The 26,775-nt window shown below is 40.8% G+C and overlaps 1 protein-coding gene across 1 annotated transcript; it reads right to left on the bottom strand.

The window, feature by feature from the left end:
• LOC308676840 (cytochrome P450 2K6-like) lies at window positions 1–26,419 on the bottom strand (the record flags this gene model as incomplete). The annotated part of the gene is made up of 9 exons (XM_081342875.1): window positions 1–188; window positions 825–966; window positions 1,836–2,020; window positions 4,302–4,446; window positions 6,165–6,338; window positions 7,040–7,200; window positions 7,853–8,002; window positions 10,239–10,401; window positions 26,303–26,419. 9 exons carry the CDS (start codon window positions 26,417–26,419, stop codon window positions 1–3), a joined length of 1,425 nt encoding a protein of 474 aa, XP_081199001.1.
• Between the last annotated feature and the right edge of the window lie 356 nt (window positions 26,420–26,775).

Raw genomic sequence — 26,775 nt, forward strand, 5'->3', positions numbered from 1 at the left:
TTAGAAACATGGTACAGCACGTAACATGTAAGTCTTGGGAGGTGTTGTAAACCCAACTGCACGGGTCATGTCCAGGTCTTCTTTTGACAATCCAGGAGGTGGCTGGAAGGTGAATCTCTGCAGAAGACTAGTAAAGAACATGAATAACTCTGTTTTGGCAAGGGTCTCACCTGGACATAATCTCCGACCTGTAACAAGGAATAGAGAACAGAGGATTTGTATTTATTAGTTTTGTTAATAGTATTTTATTTCACCTTCTCATGACATATTGGTCTGAGAGTTCACTGTAAAATTCAGAATAACAAATCCAACTTAAAAAGAGAGGTTGGAATGTAGCAATATTATATTGAGTTATGATATCAAAGAATAATGCAAATTCTGAAAGACTGATATACAGCCATTTAAAATACTCCTATAACTGGTCTGCAAAACTGAAGCATATCATGAATCCCATTACAGAGCTGAAACAGCAGGAATAAATATTTCTGTTTCCCAGAGTCATGATTTATTTAAAATATATATATTCTTAGGATGCCCTACCAATAAAACTGAAAGTAGAGATGTTCATAAGTACAGCTGGACCCTTTAATGCCTATGGCTATATTTCTTTCTAAACTGTGAGCATATAAATTTAATAAATTATTGTTATTACTATTATTATCACCTTCCTCATAGGGAACTTCTAAGTTAGCAGGGAATTGGACAAGAATAACAGCTAAAAAACTATTGATGATTAACTTTTACTTCTTCTACCCAGTTTGGGAGATTTTAATCAAGGAGAAAAGCTGGATATCATTTTAATATCATTTAAAATAAGCTGCTACCTGCAGAGAAAGGCAAGAATGCATCTCTTTTTACAAATTTTCCTTCACTGCTGAGAAAATGTTCAGGGTAGAATTCGTGAGGTTTCTCCCACTGAGATTCATCATGGAGCACAGAAGTCAGCAAGGGAATCAAATGGGTGCCCTAAAATTGAAAGAAATGGGTAATTTAAGAATCAAGGTCATACATAATGCACCAAGTTATTCTATAATCCTAAAATCTCCAGTGTGGTACACAAGGCACTAATCTGCCCAGTCACCTACTCTAGATTGTATAGAGCAGGGGTGTCAAACTGCCGGCCCATGGACCAGATGCATCATGCTGAAACCGCGCCCACCCCAGCTCCAGCAATGGGGAAAAAGTCACGATATGTCGCAACACGTCACGTGACATGGCAAGTTTGACACCCCTGGTATAGAGAGATTTTTGAATTGTTGAACTTCTTTGGGTCTTTGTTTCCATTTATGCGACTATAAAATGACTTATGAAAGGCTTTTCTGTTATACTGCAAGCAAAAAAAAACAACCCATCTTCATAGTTCCATAGTTCTTCTCCATATGCAATAGAAAGCTTCTTAATCCAAGGAAATATTAAGACTTCATAGTCTTTATTCCTGTCCTTATTCTCCATAGATAAAGGAGTCCTAACACAGCAGATTCACATATGTTGCATGTAGATGGCAGAACAAAAAGGGTCAATAAATACAGTATTCTATGAGAATGTATTAGGATCTATGAGAAACATCGTCACTTAATTATTCTTAAGAATAGCTTGCATTCCTATTTGATCATTATGGTGGTATAAACTCTGATTTTTTTGGCTACCATAGATTAATATAACTCTCCTACACACACAATGTATACTTGGCTCTATCTGTATGGAGGCTTGTGCCTCCATAGAGTTTGAATAAAATCAAATATGGCAGATTACTATATTCCTAAAATGAACAGAGTCTGTAGCAAGTGATTTATGAAAACTTTTGAAGATTGTTTGAACAGTACAAATACAATCACCTTTGGAATGAAGTAGCCCTTAAAATTAACATCCATTGTAGTTGCATGTGGCAAGTTTAATGGAACGACATCAGCATATCGTTGAACTTCATGGACTACAGCATCTGTGTATGGCATTTTTGTTCGGTGTTCAGCTCTTGGCTGAGCATATCCAACAACATTTATTATTTCTTCTTGGACCTTTTCTGAGATAATAAACAATGATAAAGATAAGTGCAATGTGTTGGATAGGGTGTTAACTTTTGGAAATATAAAATTGCAATGGCAGGAAATGCACTGAGGAGGAACAGTGCATTCACTAGTTCAGATTAAAGAATATATATGTCATAGTTCCAGCGGATGATCCCAACAAAGCAAGCACACCTGAGACATTGCAATCTGCACTGCCAGGCTTTATTGAGCATAGCATACTGGCACTGATGAATGCAAAAGCCAGCTCTGATTAAATTGGTGCGAAAGCAGTATATTAAAAGTATAGCAACTCCTTTTTCCACCTGACAGCACAGGTCACATTACCCAATTAAGCTCCAGACAATTATTATTATGAGAAAAAATCTTCAGTTTCCAAAACAAACAGTGGATAATCTTGCAGCTCCACAGCTGCAACACACATTCCATTCTCCCCGCTCTCCTCCCTGATTCTGTAGAAAAGCCAAGGGAAAAAAATGTCCAAATCAGCATGACAATGCATGCAGAGAAACATAAGACAGAAGCTTTAATTGTACATATGATCCCTGTGCTTTTTACACATAATACTGTGATATATCAGATCGATCAATGTAGTGGCCTAGAGGCGGTGGTGGGATTCAGCCGGTTCGCACCACTTCGGCAGAACCAGTAGCTAATTTTTTGTTGCCCAAGCCCAGAATGGACTTCTGGAAGCAGCATCCACACAGAGAACTAGTTGTTCACATATTTGAATCCCACCACTGCTTAGAGGTGAATATGCCTCCCACTCTCGAATGTTGAGATTTCAATTCTAGACAGTGACAGATGTTTCTCTATCAGGGCGCAAAGAAAAAATATCTGCTGCAAACTCTGTGTAGGCATCAGGAAGGGCATCCAGCCAATAAACACTCAACTCTATTTAGCTGTTAGGACCCCACCCTGAAGCAAGGGACTAGAGCAGGGATGCTTGGCTGCCAGCAGTTTGGTGATGTGAGGAGCTTCTGGGGCACCGAGTTGTCCCCACATCAATTTAGACAGTATGATTTGTTCTGTGCCAACCTAGCCATCCCAAGTCAATGGGGCCCAGCCAGATGCACCTACCTGGCAAGACCTACCCAGCCACGCCCACCTGGCCACTGTGAGCAGTCATAGACCCATGCCTACCCACCCTTGTGGTTACCACTGCCGCAGGGTTCCATGCAATGGACAGACTCCCACTACCCATCCTCTGTGAGTGCTGCTGCCACTAACAAGACACCTGAAGAAGCAAGGAGGTAAATACTCATACTTCCTCCTTACTAATCTGCTTGCAGGCCAGATCTAAAGACATCAAAGGCCGGATCTGGCCCACAGGCCTTGAGTTTGACTTGTCTGTGATATATCAGACAACATTGTGTCACAATTTAACCTGACCATCCAGTTTGGTTGTGAAGAGACATTCTGTTGCTGGTTCCCCTCTTGAATAGGTGCCTGGAGGGTGAACCAGGTAGCAGGCCTTCTGAATGGCAGACCCGACTCAGTATGGAAGAATCTCCTTTGGAGCTACAAATGCAGCCTAGCCTACAGTATTGACACTTCATAAAATAGCCAAAGCTGTCCTAACTCAGCCTAAGAAAATCACAGACACAAAGATAAATCTTATTTCATTGCTAAAATGGTTTTCAAAAAGAAAAAAGGTTTGCTGAATCCCCTCAGGCTTTGTCCCTCCTGTAACACCTCTTCATCTTCTGAGTCTGAGCTGGCCAGGAGAAAAGTAGTCCTGTTTCAGCAGGCATTGAGATTATAAGGTAGATTAAGCCATCTAAGGTAGATTAAGCCATTGTGAGAATTGTTATTGTTTCATGGGGATTTGAATAATTCTGGTTTGTGTTTATGTGGATATGACTTTATTGTTCCCTGCCTGGAGTCTCTGTTGGTCTTACTGGGTTTTGCGTATTGTAAGTAATATAATAGACTCCAATGTCTTGCACCATCATAGTTGTCCAGTAACTAACAGTATGTACTCACTAAATTCTACAGCTACACCATGCTTTGGATTTGGCTTCCAAAACATGCTCTGGAGCATAGAGAGGGATGGGGAAAAAACAAATTGCTTTAAGGCAGATGTTTCATTTGTGCTTCTGCATGATTTAAGTCAGTACACAAAATTGGAAATGGAATTCTTTGCCTTTTTCCCCCTCTTTCACTCAGATATTATGCAAAGTCACTGTCACTTATGTTAATTACTCCACATCTAACACTGCATACCTGGAATCAAGATACTAAAGTAATAAAGCTGTCAAATTGTAAAGCACTTACTCTGAATTAAAGGGTACTTCATCATTAGCGTAAAGGCCCAAAATAGAGTGGTTGAAGTTGTTTCCACACCAGCAATGAATAGATTTGTCACAGATTCTTTTAGATTTTTATGGTTGAAATATCCATTGTTCTGGATCTTCCTTTCCTAGAGTTAAAAGAAAGAACTGGTTTTAAAATTGGTTTTAAAATGGTGCACTCCTGGACACATTACAAAGTATGTGCAGTCTTCTCTAAAGCAATCTCTAGTTGCACCGAAGCAAATCAGCAATGTTCTGTCCAGATATTTTTTAAAAAGCCAAATTTCCACTCTTCCTCAGTGGAAATCTGCCTTGTCCAAAAGGTATTTAAATGCACTATTAGCATGCAAAATGTTTTAAGCCTGAAGTAGTCCATTTTGAGTCCAAAATGTTCTGACTTTACCAGATTTTTTCCAACCATTCTGAAAATGTTCCAAACCCAGATCAGTCTGGTTTTGCAATGACTTTTGTTTGCTGTCGAACCCTCTATCAGCCAAGGTTTAGACCTTAATACCAATGGGTAATCTTGTCTGCTCGTCCTTAAGTTATAATGGATATTACCTATTGACAGAATCTTCACATGACTCCACAAAGTTGACATTCTCAACACAGGTTCTAAAATGTTCTGGTAAAAACCTTTTTGATACTGTCATCTCTCCTTTGGGATTGCTATACATTTTATAAATAATGATCCACATGAAAGTTATTATTCAGGAGGTTACAATTCCACACACCTCTGAGGGTTTTTTTTAAAAAAATCTTCAGTTTCATAACCATCATTGGAAGAGATTAATTCTATGCTTTCTCTCAATGCCTCTGTGTGTGAGTGTGTGTATGAGTGAGTGAGTGAGTGAGTGTGAGTAAGTGAGTGAGTGTATCAATTTCTGTAGCTGGATTGTATTTGTGTAAGTAACTAAATTGATGTATATGTAAGTAGAGAGCCTATTTAGTGTACTGATGAAGGCATTCGGCTTGAAGCTGGGAGACGGTGAATTCTAGTCTTCCGTTAGGCATGAAACCAGCTGGGTGACCTTGGCCAGTCATTCTCTCTCAGGTTTAGTAAGCAGGAAGTGCAAACCACTTCTGAAATCTTGCCAAGAATACATCACCTGAATATTGTCCATCTCCAGTGACATTTCCTAAAGAAATGAAACGCCATGTACAAAAGCCTGCATCTCTCAGTTAATGATGTTGGATTAATCTAAATCTGGCCAATGTTTAATATATTCACAATTTATTTATTGTGTTTTAAATAAAAATTTTTACAGAAACCCTTTGAAAATATGTAGCTGTTAATTGTAAGTCTTTGAACATATTTTTTTCCTGAAATATTGTATATTACTTTCCATGCAATTGATATAACTACCCCAATAATACTCTTTTTATGTGCAGCTATCTCTTTTTTGTGCAAATTTTCTAACAAACAAAACAACATCATAATTAAATATAATGTTCCTGAAATGTGTGCCAACTTGTAAGAATTACAAACAAATTCTTCATTATTGATATCAATGCAGAGGCAGAATTCATTATGGGGTTCATAACATTATAATTTACAAGAAATATATAAACAGATTCTGGGTTATTATTATTCTAGGATTTTCAAGTGCTTTGAAATTAGGCTAAATGTGATTAGTGACCATAATAATGCTGGTTAGTGAGTATAATACAAAAAAACCTTTCAACATTACAGTACTGAAGGCAAAATAAATAATTGGAGATCATTGCGAATATGCTAGGCTTGTTTTTTCCCCCCCTATAATAAGGATTGTTGCCAATTGTGGGTACTTCCATTTGCAAAATGTGATGGAAAACTTCAAGCTGCCATTTCTGCACATTATATTACCTTTTTCTGTTGTACAAGATATGAATCAATAAAGTTTCTTGGGTTATTTTCATCCAGATTATTGAGACATTGGATGAAGTTTTCCTTGACAAAAGCATTCAATCCCCTTCCATTCTTCAGGGCTTTCTTATAAGTGCCAAAAAGGAAGCCAAGTATGGGAAACATGTTATACAGCTGAAACATACAAAATAACAGAGATAACAAAGAAGACGCATACCTAGAATATCATTTTGGATAGACTTACAAATAGCAAAAGCAATAGCACTTACACTTACAGTATATACCGCTTCACAGCGCTTTACAGCCCTCTCTAAGTGATTTTACAGAGTCAAATGATATCTGTTTATATATATAGATAATAATATAGACCAATTACAATTCAGAAATTGACTTCCTTTTAGTTTCCTTAAACATAGGGCTTGCAATATGCAGTATACAGGAATTTTTTCCACCACAAATTTGGTGGAGAATTTTGGAGGTTCTGTCATAAACAGTTCTAGTTAATATTGTGTTGCTCTCATTAACATGTATAATTCTCATCTAGTTGTTCTTAGTGATTGAAACACATTTGAATTAGATTCTAGCCTTTCTTACATATCTTCTGTAAATTGACTGGAAAATGGAAACAGAGTTGCATCAAGTTCCCACTGCAAAAACCATTTGATATAGATATAAATATGACATACATCCATACATATTTGGATACTCGAGTGGAATAATGATGGAAATATTGTGTCACTTTTAAATATATATTTTGAATCATCCCAAACTTTTTTGATATTAGACATTAGATTCTGGATTTTGCAATGAATGCTGAAAAATGCACACTGCTGTGCCTACACACTAAATGAACTTTTCAGATGGATAATCATTACCTGCACTGAGGGGCTTCCCAAAAGCCTGGCATTTTCTGTTGCCAAGTTCAGTAATTTCATAAAACCTGGATCTTCAAAGTCATATCGCTTCCCAACTAAAATGGATACTGTGATATTGGCAACAGCTGCAGTCATAATTCCTCTGAATTCAAATGGTGTTCCTATACATCAAATGTAGAATTTCATCAAAATGTTAATATAATATAAAATTATCATAACTACGTACTAACCTTATATTTTCACCACCTTGATTCTAGCATCAGTTGGCTTCTCTAATCAGAGTTAAAATATGGGTTTTTAAAATAAAATTCTGGAAATCTTTATGGATGATTTGATGACATTTGGACAGAAATCACAATGAGTTTTGTATTTGTGAATGGATAAGGATGAGTAGTTATGGGAAGAGGTAATCTCATAGGGAGTGGGACTCCATTAACTTTCCTGTATTTGTTGCAAGAAAAATCATGAGTCTTTTTTAAATAATCTTTTTTTTCTATCTCTCTTTTCTTTTCTTTTTAAAGTTCTTCTCTCTCTCTCTCTCTCTCTCTCTCTCTCTCTCTCTCTCTCTCTCTCTCTCTCTCTCTCTCATCCTTTTCTCTCTCCTATTTGCACTTTCTGTTTCCTCTATTTTATAGTTTTTTTTTCTGATTTGAGTTTTTATTACCTTTTAGCATTGTAAAAGCCCTTCAATAAAATCTATTTAAACAGAACAACAGTTCTGCAAGTCTGGAATAGGTCATGAAGAAACCTCAACCCCTTCAAGATAACATAAGATAGATAAACTCTTTAGCCCAAGAAGAAACACCAACTCACCTTTATATGATTCAAACTTCTTTATCAGGAAACTGCACTCTTCAGCTATTGTGCTTTCCATAGACTTCTTACCCATCCCATAGTCCCGTAATGTGGTTAACATAAATCGCCTCATCACTTTCCAGTTCTCACCATGGGAAAAAGCTACTCCTGAAAAAACAAAGAGTATTCAAAATTTCAACTGATTCTGAAGAGAGCTACTCTCTACAGGTAATCCATTGGCTCTTCCAACCCAAGGAACATTTCTTAAACATTCAGTTAAGTTTTCCAATTTTTCTATCTTAAAAATGTCTGTACTTCAACTCCCAGAATTCCCCATCCAATTCTGTAAGTTGAAATCCATATGTCTTAATGAATAGAAAAATGTGGGTTAGACAGCATCACCACCAGATGGATTCATAGCTGGCTGACCAGCTGTACTCAGCGTGTGTTCCTCAATGGAACTGCATCTACATGGAAGGAAGTGTGTAGTGGGGTGCCCCAGGGCTCTGTTCTGGGCCCAGTGCTCTTCAACATCTTCATCAACGATTTGGATGAGGGGATAGATGGGGAACTCATCAAATCTGCAGATGACACCAAGCTGGCAGGAATAGCCAACACTCCAGAAGACAGGCTTAAGATACAGGAGGATCTGGACAGACTTGAACACTGGGCGCTATCTAACAAAATGAAATTCAATGGTGAAAAAAGTAAGGTTCTACATTTAGGCAAGAAAAACCAAATGTACAGGTATACTATAGGCAAATCTTTTAGAGACCGAGTGCCCAAACTGCAACCCAAAACCCACTTATTAATCGTCGGGTGCCGGGTGGGTGTGGCCCATTGGGTGGGCGTGGCCCATTGGGTAGGCATGGCTGCGGTGGTAACGGCAGACTAGGTGGGACTAAAAAGTTCAATCAATCAATTCCAACTTTGCAAGATCTTTTTTTTCCCCGCAAAAAGATGAAATTGATTGATTCAACCTTTTTTTGTTTTTGCACATGGCTGTAGAGGCCTAAACCAAAAAGGTTTTATAAAGGATTAGGATGATGGTGTGCATGCCCACAGAGAGGGTTCTGTGTGCCACCCATGGCACGCATGCCATAGGTTCACCACCACGGGTATAGGGGGTACCTTGCTCAACTGTGAGAGGGATCTCCGAGTCCTAGTGGACAATCACTTAAATATGAGCCAGTAGTGTGCTGCAGCTCCCAAAAAAGCCAACACAGTGCTAGGCTTCATTAAAAGAGGGATAGAATCAAGATCACGTGACGTATTAATACCATTTTACAATGCCTTGGTAAGGCCACACCTGGAATACTGCATCCAGTTTTGGTCACCACAATGTAAAAAGGATATTGAGAGTCTGGAAAGAGTACAGAGTAGAGCAACAAAGATGATTAGGAAACTGGAGGCTAAAACATATAGGGAACAGTTGCTGGAATTGGATATGTGTAGTTTAACGAAGAGAAGGGTGAGGGGTGACATGATAGCAGTGTTCCAATATCTCAGGGCCTGCCACAAAGAAGAGGGAGTCAAGCGATTCTCCAAACTCCTGAAGGCAGGACAAGAAGCAATGGATGGACACTAATCAAGGAGAAAAGCAACCTAGAACTAAGGAGAAACTTCCTGACATTTAGAACAATTAAACAGTGGAACAACCTGCCTCCAGAAGCTGTGAATGCTCCAACACTGGAAGTTTTTAAGAAGAGACTGGACAGCCATTTGTCTGAAATGGTATAAGGTTTCCTGCCTGAGCAAGGGGTTGGACTAGATGACCTCCAAGATTCCTTCCAACATTGTTGTTGTTGTTGTTGTTGTTGTTGTTGTGTGTTTGGAAACACTGATCTAAGCCATTCATGGAAGAGACCCAAGTAATTCTGCTCAAAAAATATCCTGATAATCATTAGAGGAAGAATTTGAGGAAGATATTTATGGTCTCAATTAACAGAATAATTACAAAGACCATCTCTATGCAGAGAACTGGCTAGTGACTTTTTAAAGAAAGCAAAGCAATATATCATCTTTTATTAAAAAAAACAACACCCTGTGGTATTGTTTATTCCAGAATATACAATTATCTAATTAATAGCACTAAATTTTAGCAAGAGCTATACTATACTGTTTTTCTGTAGTTGCTTCCTATATTTAATTTCTGACATGGTTTTTTCTTTTTTAGTTTCTATCCACAGTTATTATTATTATTTTTTTAAAAACTTTCCTTTTTCCCTGTGTTCCCTTATACCTCTTTCACTTATTATTTTGGAACAAGCTGAGTTATTTATAAATTAAAAACTAGCTTCAGTCATATCTAATTTCTACTGATCCTGTGATAACTTTGTTACAAATGGTCCATTATACAGTTATATGTTTCCAAACTGTATGGACATGGAATGAAGGTCCTCACCAAAACCCTTTGAAAAATCCTCAAATATGGGGACGCGGGCCCTCTCAGCAAACACATCAGCGTTATTCACCAGAGCTTCCTTTATGGTCTCATATCCCGTTAGCACCACTATTTTCTGGACTCCCAGTTGGATTTTGAACACAGGTCCATACTGTTTGGATAGCTGGAACAAAGAAAGGGAGAGAGAGAGAGCTATGGTCAAAAAAAGTGACCCTTTATAAATCACGATGAGAATATGTACATTTTGCAGATTGAAATACACATGCACAATAATAAAAAATATTTACCTAAGAAAAAAGACCATTTATGAAATGTACAGGCCAAGTAGTAAGACTTTGTTGTTGTTGTTAGCTGCGAAGTCGTGTCCGACCCATCACGACCCTATGGACAACGTTCCTCCAGGCCTTCCTGTCCTCTACCATCTTCTGGAGTCCATTTAAGCTCACGCCTACTGCTTCAGTGACTCCATCCAGCCACCTCATTCTCTGTTGTCCCCTTCTTCTCTTGCCCTCAATCTTTCCCAGCATTAGGCTCTTCTCCAGTGTTCTGTTCCCCCCTCCCGGAGTAGAAACAAAACAAGCAGGCACAACTGCTTGGTGGAGCAGTGGGCTAATCCCTCCTTAAGTAACACCAGCTGCCTGCAATTCGTGCAGGTTCGCATCCCACCAGGCTCAAGGTTGACTCAGCCTTCCATCCTTCCGAGGTAGGTAAAATGAGGACCCAGATTGTTGGGGGCAATAAGCTGACTTTGTAATAATGCCGCTGGGGGGGGCACGAAAGCCCTAATAAGCAGGCATATAAATAGAATGAAGGCTATTGCTAAGCACATTGCTTTGTGCTTTAAATTGTAAGGCACCGTGAGAAGGGCGGGATATAAATGGGATTAAAAAATAAAAAAATAAAATAAAAAAACTAGCAAGAGTTAATTCTACAGGCTTTAGTTAATTGCCTTCTGATAAGGCTTTGGCAGCAACATAGGCTCGTTACCTCAAATTGCAGCTGGAATGTGTTAATGTCCAGGCAAACAGTCCAGTAGCAAATGTACAGAAGCATTGCCAAGAATTCAGACCAGGGTTTCAAACAAGAAGCAGAGTTCCAAAGATGTGACCAGAAATTATTTAAACTATTGCTCGTCACAAAGTTCTGAGAGCAGCCACACCCCCTTTTATACCTTATGGAGTGTGGCTCAATGACTCAGCTACTCCCTGGCCCTCCTACCCAACCTGCGTGGCTGCAAAATCTTGGCCCTGCATCTTTCTCGAGGATCTAGCCATGAATCATCTTCGCTAGACTGCTGCAGCTGCTCGAACTCCCTCCCAACCTGGCTACTCCCATTCTGCTCCTCTCGGCCTCCAGATGGAGATGGAGGCCTTGCCAGAGAGGAGGGCCCCAGCGAGGGAGGCCAGTTCCTCCCCATCATCCTCAGTGTCCTCTTCCTCAGTTAGGACAGGCGCAGGGGTTGGGGCCACAACACCATCCCCCACTGCAGGGCCCTTTCCCTGGGTCTGACGGTCAGGATTGGGTCGAGATGGGAATTGTTCATGAAATGCCTGCATGAGGTTGGGGGTACAAACTGTGGAAGTGTCGACCCAGGAGAAGTCCTCAGGCCCGCACACTTTCCACTCAACCAAATATTGAAAACGCCCTTTAAGCCAATGGGAGTCCCGAATACTGGCCACCTCATACTCTGTTTATCCGTCCTGGTCGGGTGTAGGCAGTGGAGCAGGAACCGTCGGGAGTTGAAGGGAACACGAAGGGGCTTCGGGGACCAGCAAGGATCAGTGGAAGACCAGGTGGATCCACATGGAGCGTGGCAGAGTAAACCGGTAGGCCACAGGGTTGATCACCACTTCGATCGGGAATGGGCCGATGTATCGATGATCAAGTTTCTTTACCGGTCGGTCAGTCGGGAGATGCCTCGTGGATAACCACACTCAATCTCTGACCGCCAGCGGTGGCATTGCCTGTTGGGAGCAGTCGGCGAACCGTTTATAGTCCTCCTTGGCCCAGATCAATTGGTGACATACCAATTGTTGGACTGCATGCAACTCTGACAGAAAGTCCTAGGTCTCGGGAACCGGGGAATCTGAGGGAGCCAGAGGGAAGAGCCATGGATGGTACCCCACGTTGGCATAGAATGGGGTGGTCTGGGTGGAGGTGTGTTGGGAGTTGTTAAAGGCAACCCCCGCTAGGGAGAGGTAATCGGCCCAGTTGTCCTGCTGTTGGTTCACGAAACAGCGCAGGTACTGCTCCAGGATGCCAATTACCTTCTCCATCCCCCCATCAGTCTCAGGATGGTGTGCCGATGACAAGCACACCTTCACCTCCAACGCGGCCATCAGGCTTTTCCAAAATTGTGCTGTGAATTGCACACCATGATCTGACACTACCCTGTCTGGCAAGCTGTGGAGATGGAAGACATGCTGCAGGAACAACCAGGCAGTCGTCCGGGCTGTTGGCAGCCTATGACATGGAATAAAGTGTGCCATTTTGGTTAACATGCCAACCACTACTAGGACGGTGGTAAACCCTGAGGACAGCAGCAAGTCTGTTAAGAAGTCCATGGAGATTGCTCCCCATGGTCTCTCTGGTGTCGGCAGGGGTTGGAGGAGGCCAGGAGTTGTGCCCGTGGCGGCCTTTGCTTGTCGGCACGGCACGCAGGACGTCACATATGCATGTACATCATGCCATACCCGAGGCCACCAAAAGGTCCGCGTCACCAAACTGAGGGTCTTGAAAAACCCAAAGTGCCCTGCCACAGGGTTGTCATGACACTGTGTCATCACAAGGGTTTGGAGTACATAGAGTCACCCCCGATATCTCAGCAAACCCTCCTCCAAAGTCCACGGGAACGTGGGACCAACCTTGGCCTTCCTCTGTTGCAACCAGTCGACCAGGCGCTGTGCCTGATGCACCTGAGCCCGCAAGTCCACCAGCTCATGGACTGCGGCCAAGGATTCTGCTGGAAGCACCATCCATGGGGGCAGTGGGTCCTTGGTGCGGAGGTACTCCGGCTTGCGGGACAGGGCATCTACCCTCTGGTTGTGACCGCTGGGGATGTAGATCACACGAAAGTTGAACCGGGCGAAAAACAAAGACCACCGGATCTGCCGCTGGTTCAACTTTCTGGCTGTTTTCAGGTATTCTAGGTTCTGATGGTCCGTCCGGACCTCCACCTGGTGTCAGGCCCCCTCAACATGATGCCGCCAAGCCTCAAACGTGGCCTTGATAGCCAGCAACTCTTTTCCCCAGATGGTGTAATTGCGCTTGGAAGGATTGAGTTTCCGCAAATAGTAAGTGCAGGGAAAAAGAGTGCCGCCATCCACCGGGGCCTGTAACAACACCTCCCCAAGAGCCATGTCAGATGCATCCATCTCCACGACAAAGGGACGATTCGGATTGGGGTGCCTAATTTAATTTAATTTAATTATGGGACTTATATGCCGCCCTATCTCCTGAAGGACCCAGGGCAGCTAACAACAATAAACCAACAATAAAAACAATAAATACAAATATTAAAAAAAATTAAATTTACAAAGCCCCATTATTTACTAAAACCAATAAAATAAAGCAATATTAAAACCCCCGTCTTCAGTCCAGGTTGGCCAGTTGGAAAAGGTACAGTATGTCTTTAGGTCGCGACGAAAGGACCAGAGATCTGGGGCCATCCGAAGTTCTCGGGGGAGCTGATTCCAAAGGGCAGGCACTCCAACAGAGAAGGCCCTCCCCCTGGGGGTCGCCAGCCGACATTGTCTGGCCGATGGCACCCTGAGGAGACCCTAAGGACGGGTTCCGTGATGAAAGCCTTCTTGAGGACCTCAAACACCTGTTTCTGCGGGGAACTCCACCAGAACGTGACCTTCTTCTTCAGGAGCTAGGTTAGTGGAACTGTCAGCGTAGTGAAGCCCGGGATAAAGGTCTGGTAATAGTTGGCAAACTCCAGAAGGCGCTGGATATCCTTCACTCGACACAGGGGTTCCCAACTACACAAGGCCTCCACCTTACGCGGGTCCATGGCGATGCCTTCAGGAGAGATGATGTGGCTAAGGAACTCTATGGAAGTCTGGAAGAAAAGGTATTTCTCCAGGTTCACATAGAGTTGATGCTCCCGAAGGCACTGCAAGATGAGGCAGATGTTCTGCAGATGGCTTTTCCTGGACCGGGAGTATATTAAGATGTCGTCAAAGTAGACCACCACAAACCTGTCCAACATGTCCCAAATAACATTGTTCATCAGATGTTGGAAGACTGCAGGGGCATTGGTCAGCCCAAACAGCATAACGGTATATTCAAAATGACTGTATTGGATGCCAAACGCCGTCTTCCATTCATCCCCCTTTCGCATCTGTACCAGATTATAGGCCCCTCAGAGATCGAGCTTGGTGAAGATGGTTGCCTCACGCAGCCTCTCCATCAGATCCGGGATGAGCGGCAGGGGGTACCAATTCCGCACCATGATGGCGTTCAGTCGACGGTAATCGCAACACAAATGTAGATCCCCCGTCTTCTTCTTAACGAAGAGGACTGGGGATGAGATTGGGGACGATGAAGGCTGAATGAACCCCCTGGCCAGGTTCTTGTCCAAAAAGTCCTGCAAAGCAACCAACTCGGGCTCCGACATTGGGTACAGGCGTCCCACTGGCAGTGGCGCATTGGGCAGAAGGTTCGCGGGGCAATCGTAGGACCAGTGTGGGGGCAAACAGTTCTCCTCCTTCTCGCTGAACACATCCGTGAAGTCCACCAGGTCAGGAGGCAAGGAGACAGCAGGGGCGGAGACTTCCTGGCTAGCACAGGTGTGGCAGACGTGGTCTACACACTGCAGGCTCGGAAAAGAGATGGTGTTCTGTGACCACGTCACCTGAGGGTCGTGGGTCCAAAGCCAGGCCATACCCAGGACCAAAGGGAGATGGAGGTTTGCCGTGATATAAAACTGAATCACCTCCTCATGTGCCCCAATGGCTAGGTGCAAAGTTTGGGTGGCAGACTTAATGGGGCCTGATACAAGCTCCCGCCCATCAATGGTCTCTATCCTCAACAGAGGGTCCACTGGAGTCAAGGGAACACCAAAATGGGCCGCAAAGTCCTGGTCCATAAAATTGGTCGTGACCCCTGAATCCACCAGCACATGCGTTTGGATTTCCCCCCCCCCCGGTCGATCAGACAAAAAGACCCGAGTGTCCAAAATCAGATGTCGAGGGGGTCCAGAGTCCATGTCTGATGTTCCTGGTGGGGGTGTAGTGCGTGCCTGGCCTAAGGTTTCCCCTAAACCGGGCCTGCCCCATTTCCTGACTGGTCAGTCTGAGCCCAAGACCCAGGGCCAGACTTTGGCACCCCACTGTGCTTCCTGGGACAGGAGGCGGTGAAATGTCTGGGCTCCCCACAATACAAACACAACCCCCCTTGGCATCTCCAAGTCCTCTCCTGCGCTGTCAGGTGAGGTCTGGCCACTCCCAGCTCCATTGGCTCCTCAGCAGATGCCACAAAACGTGGGACGACCTGGGACGCGTTTGGTGTAGGACTTGGATGTGCAGGTGCAGATGGCGGCATGGGCAATGCTTGGACGGGTCTTTCAAAGTTGGAGGCGAGCATCAATGCAAAGGCACTGGACCACCAGGGCATCAAGGGTCGGGGGAGCCTCTACACAGACCAGTTCATCCTGAAGCTCATCTGAAAGCCTGTCTTGGAAAGCATCCAGCAATGCCGCCTCATTCCAAGCTGAGTCCTGGGACAACAGCCGGAAGTCAGAGATATAATCCTGCAGGGGGCATTTTCCTTGCCGGAGGTCTTTGATGCGTCTGGCTACAGTCTGAGTGCGGATGGGGTCCTCATACATGAGCCTCATGTGTTGCCAGAAGCCCTGGTAATCGGTTAACAAAGGGCTGTTCTGAGTTAACAACGGCGTGACCCATTGGGTGGCAGAGCCAGAAAGAAAGCTAATTACAAACCCCACCCTAGTCTGGTCATCAGGGAAATCCTCTGGCCTCATAGAAATAAACAATTGGCACTGTCCCATGAAGGTCGAGAACATCTCAGGCTGTCCAGAAAACTTATCTGGCACTGCTACTGGGCATTTCTGACGGGGAAGAGGGATTGGAGGAGCATTCAGCAGAGTGAGTTGTGCAGACAATTGGCTACCTGCTGTTGTAGGAGTTGATTGTCTGCCTGCAGCTGCTGCAACTGCTGTAGCTGCAGCTGCTGCTGCTGTTGTTGATCCATCTTAGGTAAAAGATGGTCTGTTTGTCAGGAGGACGAACAACTTGATCTGTTCCCCCCTCCCGGAGTACAAACAAAACAAGCAGGCACGACTAGCTAGAGTTAATTCTACAGGCTCTAGTTAATTGCCTTCTGATAAGACTTTGGCAGCAACATAGGCTCGTTACCTCAAATTGCAGCTGGAATGAGATAATGTCCAGGCAAACAGTCCAGTAGCAAATGTACAGAAGCATTGCCAAGAATTCAGACCAGGGTTTCAAACAAGAAGCAGAGTTCCAAAGATGTGACGAGAAATTGTTTAAACTATTGTTCGTCACAAAGTTCCGAGAGCAGCCACACCCCCTTTTATACCTTATGGGGTGTGGCTCAATGACTCAGCTACTCCCTGGCCCTCCTACCCAACCTGCGTTGCTGCAAACGCTTGGCCCTGTGTCTTTCTCGAGGGTCTAGCCATGAATCATCTTCGCTAGATGATGCAGCTGCTCGAACTCCCTCCCAACCTGGCTACTCCCATTCTGCTCCTCTCGGCCTCCAGATGGAGATGGAGGCCTTGCCAGAGAGGAGGGCCCCAGCGAGGGAGGCCTTGCCAGTTCCTCCCCATCATCCTCAGAGTCCTCTTCCTCGGTTAGGACAAGTGCGGGGGTCGGGGCCACAACATCCAGTGAGTCCTTCCTTCTCATTAGGTGGCCAAAGTATTTGAGTTTTAGCTTCAGGATCTGGCCTTTTAAAGAGCAGTCAGGGTTGATCTCCTCTAGGACTGACTAGTTTGATCGCTTTGCAGTCCAAGGGACTCGCACGAGTCTTCTCCAGCACCATAGTTCAAAGGCCTCAATTCTTTGGCACTCAGCCTTTTTTATGGTCCAACTTTCACTGCCATACATTGCAACTGGGAAGACCATAGCCTTGACTATACACACTTTTGTTGACAGGGTGATGTCTCTGCTTTTTAGTGTGCTGTCTAGATTTGCCATCGCTTTCCTCTCCATGAGCAAGCGTCTTTTAATTTCTTGACTACAGTCCCCATCTGCAGTGATCTTGGAGCCCAGGAAAATAAAATCTGTCACTACCTCCATTTCTTCCCCATCTATTTGCCAGGAATTGAAAGGGCTGGATGCCATGATCTTGGTTTTCTTAATGTTAAGTTTTGCACTCTCCTTTTTCACTCACAACAAGAGGCTCTTTAGTTCTTCTTCACTTTCTGCCATTAGAGTGGTATCATCTGCATATCTTAGGTTGTTGATATTTCTTCCGGCAGTCTTAATTCCAACTTTTGATTCATCTAGCCCTGCCTTTCTCATGATGTGCTCTGCATATAAGTTAAATAGGCAGGGCGACAGTATACAGCCTTGCCGGACTCCTTTCCCAATTTTCAACCAATAAGTAGTTCCGTGTCCAGTTTTCACTGTTGCTTCTTGGCCCACATATAGGTTTCTCAAGAGACAAATAAGATGTTCTGGTACTTCCATCTCTTTAAGAACTTGCCACAGTTTGTTATGATCCACACAATCAAAGGCTTTAGCATAGTCAGTGAAGCAGAAGTAGATGTTTTTCTGGAACTCTCTAGCTTTCTCCATGATCCAGCGTATGTTGGCAATTTGTTCTCTAGTTCCTCTACCTCTTCTAAATCCTGCCTGTTCTTCTGGTAGTTCTCGATCCACATACTGCTGGAGTCTAGCTTGTAGGATTTTAAGCATAACTTTATTAGCATGAGAAATGAGTGCAATGGTGCAATAATTTGAACATTTTTTGGCACTGCCTTTCTTTGGAATTGGAATGTAAACTGATCTTTTCCAATCCTGTGGCCACTGTTGAGTTTTCCAAATTTGCTGGCAAAATGAGTGTGGCACTTTTACTGCATCATCTTTTAAGTTTTTTTTTTATTAAAGAGTTTTACAAAAACAAAATTTTACAATATATCCCAAAATCCCACCTACCCCAAACCACCCCCTTCCCCCCCACTTCCCAGAGCTAAATACAGGGTATAATTATAACAATCATATTCTAGCTAAAAACTATCCATAATATAAAATTAACCAAATTCATAATGTGTTTTAACTCCCCTTTAATATAAATACATACAAAGTACTAACACTAAAATTAATAACAATATCCCTCTAAAATCTACTCATAAGCTAAATGGAACTTTTTAGTCCCATATTTATTCTGAATATAATCTATCCATCTACTCCAAACTGAAATATATCTTTCTTGTGAATGATCCTTCAAGTAAGCAGAAATCTTAGACATTTCTGCAAGATTCGAAACTTTAAACACCCATTCTTCTATTGTAGGCAAACTATCCTTCTTCCAATATTGTCCCACCAGTAACCATGCTGCTGTTATCAAATTCAACATCAAATTGGTTTCTTTAACATCACAATCTAGAACAATACCCAATAGAAACAATTGCGGAGAAAACTTTATCTTTCTCTTAAAAATCTTTTGAATGTTCCACCAAATTTTAATCCAAAAAGCTTTTATATTTCTACAAGTCCACCACATATGAAAATAGGTGGCTTCTAAACTACCACATCTCCAACATTTAGACTGTAAATTAGGATGCATGTTAGACAACTTTTTGGGATCCAGATGCCATCTATAAAACATTTTATAAAAATTTTCTCTTAAATTTTGAGCCTGAGTAAATTTAACATTTCTAACCCAAATTACCTCCCAAGTATCCAACGAAATTGATTCCTGAATATTTTGTGCCCACTTTATCATACAGTCTTTAACTAGTTCCGTTTCCGAGTCCAGTTCGATTAAAACATTATATATCCTCTTTATATGTGCACGATTTACATCTCTAATTTGTTTTACTAAATTTTCATCTGTAATTGTGATGCCAACCTTCTGATCCAACTTCCACCTAGCTTTCAATTGTGTATATTGAAACCAAGAGTAATTTATGTTTTCTTGTCTTAACTCCTCTAATGATTTAAGTTGCCAATCATTCTCTTCCAATCTAAGTAATTCCTTATAGGAAAACATATTCAAACTCACTCCCATAGATACACCTTCTATCGCATGTCCAGGAATTCCCCAAATCGGTATTTTATAATTTAACTTATAATAATACTTTTTCCAGACACGCAACAAGGCACTACTAAGAATATGAAATTTAAAAGCCCTATCCACCTTCTTATCATAAAGCAAATATGCATGCCACCCGTATACGAAATCCCAACCCTCAAGATGAAGTATTCTCTTATTGGTTAAATTAAGCCAATCGCTAACCCATGTCAAGGCCACCGCATCATAATACAGTTTCAAATTTGGCGCATTGAGTCCCCCTCTTTCCCTAGCATCTTGTAAAATCTTAAATTTAACTCTTGGTTTTTTCCCCGCCCAAATAAATTTATTAATACCCTTCTGCCATTCATCAAGGTTGGCATCCTTTTTCAATATAGGTATCATTTGAAACAAAAAGAGAAACTTTGGCAGAACATTCATTTTAACAACTGCGATTCTTCCCAGTAAAGATAATTGTAATTTTTTCCAATTATTTAAATCCCTTTGTACCTTCAACCATAATGTTTCATAATTATTCTTATATAATTTTACATTTGAAGCTGCAATATACACTCCTAAATAGTTAACCTTTTTTACTATTTCAAAACCTGTTAGTTTAATTAACATTTCCCTTTCACTCATAGATATATTCTTAGATAATATCTTAGTCTTATTACTATTCACCTTAAACCCAGAAACCTTACCATACTGAGTTATAATTTCCATCAAATCTATAACCGACTGTATCGGTTGAGATACTGTCACAACCAAGTCATCAGCAAAAGCTCTCAATCTATAATCATTCTGTTTTATTTTAATTCCCTTTATCATAGAGGACTCTCAAATTTTAATTAATAAAATCTCTAAAGTTAGAACAAACAATAATGGTAATCCCTGTCTCGTACCTTTTTCAATTTTAAACGTCTCTGTTAGCCCCCCATTAATTATAATTTGTGCAGTTTGTTGTTGATATATAGCTTTAATAGAATGTAGAAATCCTTCTCCAAAATTCATCTCAACAACTCTCAATAAGAATTGCCAATTCAATTGATCAAAAGCTTTCTCTGCATCCAAAAATATCAATGCTGCAGGGACTTGGTTGTTCTTGTCCAAATATTCAAGCAAATTTAAAATTTGACTTACATTATATTTCATATACCTTCCTGATATGAATCCCGATTGATCACTATGAATCGATTGTTTCAAAACTTGCATTAATCTATTAGCCAATACTTTAGCAAAAATCTTATAATCTGTATTCAAAAGCGATATAGGTCTATAATTTTTAGGTTGAGTAAGGTCTTGATCCTCCTTTGGAATCCATGATACAAAAGCTGTCCTCCAAGATGGAGGAACTGCTCCTCCAGTCTGAATTTCATTAAACAAAATCTTTAAAGGTTCAATCATTTCAACCAACAACCTTTTATAATAAATTGCTGTTAATCCATCTGTTCCCGGGGCCTTGCCCACTTTCAACTGTTTAATAGCTAAAGAGATTTCCTCTGATGTTATTAGGCAATTCATCTCAAGTTGTTGTTCTTTTGAAAGTCTCGGAAAATGGGCTTCCTGTAAATACTTATCTATATCTAAAACTTGTATATTTTCTCTAGAATATAATTTCGAGTAAAAATCTAAAAAACTCCTCTTAATCAGCTTTTGTTGATAGACTTCTTTTCCATTATACTCTATTCTATCTATAGTACGTGACTTCTGTTTTTTCCTTAATTGGTAAGCCAACCACCTACCAGGCTTATTAGCATTACAAAAAGTGTTATGTCTAGCATAATGCAAATTAGTTGCTACTTGGTCAGCCAATAGCATACTAAATTGTTCTTTCAATAAATGTATCGAAATCCTTAAATTATTATCCAATGGATTCAAAATAAAATCTTTCTCTTTAGATTTAATCTCTTCCTCAAGATCTATACATTTTTGCATTTGCTTACGCCTATAAGCATTATTCATATAAATCAAGACCCCTCTCATATAAGCTTTACTGGCGTCCCAAACCATTCTCATCGATGTACCTTTATGCATATTCATAACAAAAAGTCTTTCACATGTTCTCTACATTTCTGCAAGAACACCTCATTTGTAAACAAATTTTCATTCAGTCTCCAGGATCTTCTACTACCATCTTCAGCAAAAAAAAAAAAACTCCAACCAAACAGGACTGTGATCCGACAATGTCTTAGGAAAAATCTTTTAAGATTTTGAATAGCTCAGCTGGAATACTGTCACCTCCACTAGCTTTGTTGTTGCTCAGCTTTTCTAAGGCCCACTTCACTTCACATTCTAGGATGTCTGGCTCGAGGTCAGTGACCATCTCATCATGATTATCAGGGATGTTAAGCTCATTTTTGTATAGTTCTTCTGTGTAATTATGCCACCTCTTCTTAATCTCTTCTGCCTCTGTTAGGTTCTTGCCATTTTGGTCTTTTATCATGCCCATTTTTGCATGAAACGTTCCCTTCATCTCTCCAATTTTCTTGAAAAGATCTCTGGTCCTCCCTATTCTATACAAATTTAATAAAATAAATAAATAAATAAATAAATATTGTTTTCTTCTATTTCTTTGCACTGTTCATTTAAGAAGGCATTCTTATCTCTTCTAGCTATTCTCTGGAATTCTGCATTCAATTGGGCGTATCTTTCTTTTTCTCCCTTGCCTTTCGCTTCCCTCCTTTCCTCAGCTATTTGCAAAGCTTCCTCAGACAGCCATTTTGCTTTCTTGCATTTCTTTTTCTTTGGGATGGTTTTGGTTGCTACCTGTTGTACAATGTTGTGAATCTCTGTCCATAGTTCTTCAGGTACTCTGTCTATCAGATCTAATTCCTTAAATCTATTTGTCACCTCTACTGTATATTCAACAGGGATATGATTTAATTCATACCTGAGTGGCCTAGCGCTTTTCCCTACTTTCTTCAGTTTAAGCCTAAACTTTGCAATGAGAAGCTCATGGTCTGAGCCACAGTCAGCTCCTGGTCTTGTTTTTACTGACTGTATAGAGGTTCTCCATCTTTGGCTGCAGAACATATAGTCAATCTGATTTCTGTGTTTATCGTCTGGTGATGTCCATGTGTAGAGCCGTCTCTTGGGTTGTTGGAAAAGAGTGTTTGCTATGACCATCGTATTCTCTTGACAAAATTCTATCAGCCTGTGCCCTGCTTCATTTTGTACTCCAAGGCCAAACTTGCCTGTTATTCCGGTTATCTTTTGGCTTCCTACTTTAGCATTCCAATCCCCCATGATGATAAGGACATCATTTTTTTGGTGTTAGTTCTATAAGGTGCTGTAGGGCTTCATAGAACCGGTCAATTTCCTCCTTTTCAGCACTGGTGGTTGGGGCATAGACTTGGACTACTATGATATTGAATGGTTTGCCTTGGATTCAAACTGAGATCATTCTGTCATTTTGAGGATTGTATCCCAGTATTGCTTTTCCTACTCTTTTATTGACTATGAAGGCTACTCCATTTCTTCTGAGGGATTCTTGCCCACAGTAGTATATCTGATGGTCATCTGAATTAAATTCACCCATTCCTGTCCATTTTAGTTCGCTGATATCTAAGATGTCGATGTTCAGTCTTGTCATCTCTTTTTTGACCACGTCCAGCTTTCCTTGATTCATGGATCTTACATTCCAGGTTTCTATGGAGAAAAAATCTTTACAGCATCGGACTTTCCTTTCACCACCAGATACATCCACAGCTGAGCGTCCCTTCGTCTTTGGCCCAGTCGCTTCATTCTTTCTGGCGCTACTAGTACTAGCCTTCTGCTCTTCCCCAGTAGCTTATTGGACACCTTCCGACCTGAGGGGCTCATTTTCCAGCGTCATATCGTTTTGCCTTTTGGTACTGTCCATAGGGTTTTCATGGCAAAGATACTGGAGTGGTTTGCCATTTCCTTCTCCAGTGGATCACGTTTTGTCAGAACTCTCTGCTATGACCTTTCCATCTTGGGAGGCCCTGCATGGCATAGCTCATAGCTTCATTGAATTACGCAAGCCCCTTCACCACGACAAGGCAGTAATCCATGAAAAAAGACCATTTATGAAATGTACAGGCCAAGTAGTAAGACGTTGCTGCAGATTCTACATTAGATTCTAGGGCAGAAAAAGATGGAGGGAGGAGGTTATGAGCAGTGGTCTCCAACCTCTCTGGCTTAGCAGACTGGCGGGGTGGGAGAGGGAATGGTTCCACGTGAGTTGCAGGCTTATGTGTGAGCTCCTTAAAATGGAAAATCCAGAAAAGGAAGTAACAACACTAAAAATGGAAATGACTTTCTATATAAATCAGAAGAAATTTGAGAAAGAAGAAGAATAGATTGAATGGAAGACAAATATATCAGAGCAAGCATGGGGAACTGGAATAACAGGAAGACAATTTAACTAATACAAATGGGATAGTCCTTCCAGAAAACTGGCAATTAAATGGTTTCCTTCATTTCAAATAACATATATAATAATAGACGGAGATCTATTTGATTATCTAAAAACACTGATATGGAAGCCTAGTTGGCAAAGGAAGAAAGCCAGAATAAGATTGAAAAAAATTGGGGTTTTGACTTACTAGAGGGGATTTCATATTATTAATTGGAGGGTTAAAGGGAGATGTTGAGATAAGGGGAATTTTGGTTAAAATACTTGGAAATTAGTGGAAAATAAGGATTTTATTTGTTTAATATTTAAAAAATAGACCTAAAAAGGAAAAACAAAATGAATTATTATGAATATCTTTGATTTATTGATTAACCCAAGTACAGTAATATACACAATGGTTTTGATTTATTATGGGAAGTTTTAGGCATTGGGTGAGTTTCAAATGTTGTGACTGGATTTTAGTGGGCATGGGCATTGCCCCCCTTTATGACCCACCCATCTTTTTCAGAAGGGATTTGATCACTTGCTTTCATTCATGAAACTCTTCGAATCCTCTGAACTTTAAATAAATGGATCCATTTGGGTTTCCCTCAATTAACCAATCTTAAAGTTATTCCTTGTCCAAATATATTTTTGCTGCAATCAATTTTTGTATTCCTTTCTCAAAGAAATATATTTTTGTTTAAATTTACCCCTAATGAACAGCTTGCGAAACATATTTCTAATATAATGTACAGTATTTACACATTACTTATATGGATTTATGTAGTTGTTTACTGAAAATTATACCATGTTTTTATTTGTTTTGGGGGTGAATAAAAATAAATTGGAGTTATTTTAAACTGAACATGGTCACATATATTTCAAAGCCCTCATCTCAAAACTATCCATTTTCTCTTTCAATATATTGTGTTGATGCCTATCAAGAGCTATGGCTGGCATGCATATTTATTGTATGATAAGAAGGTGGATAATGTTTTTAAGACACATATATTAAGGTACGCCCTGTTGCGAGTCTGGAAAAAATATCAATATAAGTTAAATTATAAAATACCAATTTGGGCAATACCTAGACATGTGATAGAAAATATAAGTTTGGGATTTAAACATGATGTGATTTCATATAAAGAAATTCTTAGATTGGAAAGGAATGTATGACAACTAAAGCCATTTAATATTTTAAAAGAAGAAAAGATAGTACAAACTTGGTTTCAGTATGGGCAGATACAAGCTAGATGGAAAGAAGATCAGAAAATTGGTATTACAACAACTGATGAAAATTTGGTAAAACAAATTACAGATCAAAGTCAAGCGCATATAAGAAGGATATACAATGCATTGTTAGAAATAGATTCAGAAACGGAACTTGTTAAAAACTGTATGATACAATGGGCCCAGAATATTCAGGAGTCAATAACGATGGATACTTGGGAAAAAATCTGGGTAAGAAATGTAAAATTTACACAGGCACAAAATTTAAGAGAGAACTTTTATAAAATGTTTTATAGATGGCATTTAGATCCTAAAAAATTAGCATGTATGTATCCAAATTATCAACCTAAATGTTGGAGGTGTGGTTGTGACGATGCAATGTACTATCATATATGGTGGACTTGCAAAAAAGTTAAAGCTGTTTGGATTAAAATTTGGTGGAATATGCAGAAGATATTTAAGAAAAAGATAAGGTTTTCTCCGCAGTTATTTCTGTTGGGTATTATTACAGATTGTACTGTTATAGAAACTAAATTGATGTTGAATTTAATAACAGCAGCAAGACTTTTGGTATCACAATATTGGAAGAAGGAGGATCTGCCTACTATAGAAGAGTGGACTCTAAAAGTTTCGAACCTAGCAGAAATGGCAAAAATTTCAGCATATTTGAAAGATCACTCGCAACAAAGATACATTTCGGAATGGAGAAGATGGATTGATTACATTCAGAATAAATATGGGACTAAAAAGTTTCATTTAGCATATGAATATTAGAATTTAATAAGATGCATTGTTATTTAGCTACGTTTAATGGGAGTTAAAGTGCGATAGAATTTAAAGTGTATTTATAGATAGCATATTTTAGCTTAAGCTTGTTAGATGCAATACCCTGTATTCAGCTCTGGGAAGTCGGGGGGAGGGGGAGGGAAGGGTGGGCTTTATAGGGAAGTGGGGGGAAGTCGGGGGGAAGGGGAGGGAAGGGCAGGTTTATGAGGAGGGGGTTCAATTTACGTTTAAAATGTACTGTAAAACTTTTTAATAAAAAAAGAGATCTACCTAGATTCAGGGCTTAGATTTTAAAAAAAAGAATGAATAGGATATTCTTTTAAATGTCGGGAATGAATGAGCTGTTTGATTTAATAAGAGCATTTCTCTTTAGTCAGAGCAAGCTTCAATTTCCCTGGCTTAGAAAAGTCACAGAATACTGCAATTTTCCCCTGCAACAGAAAGGATAAAAACATGTTACCTCTAACATTGTCTGGTAAGGTTTCTTCAGATCCATGATGTGGAGGTTTCCAATGACAGGCAAAGACCTGGGTCCTGGTGGAAAATCTTTGGAGGTCTTCTTCCAGGGGTTGCCCATTCTCAAAAGCAGCATAATCATAAGTGTAGATAGGAGCAGTATTGAAATAGGAACCATCCAACCCATTTTTCTTTTTAACAGGGAAGTTCTTTAGCGACTCTAATGGAACATTTGCAACACAATTTGATCAGAGACAATGTCTGCCAAAGTATGCCCTATCTTTACCCAGTCCTGTAAACAGAGTGTCCCGGGCTCCGGATACCAAGGACAATGTTTCCCTATCTCTCCTATGAGCTTCTTTATCTCTGCCACAGGTGCTTTAAGCCCTGACTTTTGTAGCAGGAAGGTAAGTTCCTCTACATGCTGCTGCTGATGATGAGAAAGATTGCAACCCAGACTTACCTCAGAGGGGTCCC

Source organism: Vipera berus (assembly GCF_964194415.1).
Source record: "Vipera berus genome assembly, chromosome: 1".
Lineage (NCBI taxonomy): Eukaryota > Metazoa > Chordata > Lepidosauria > Squamata > Viperidae > Vipera > Vipera berus.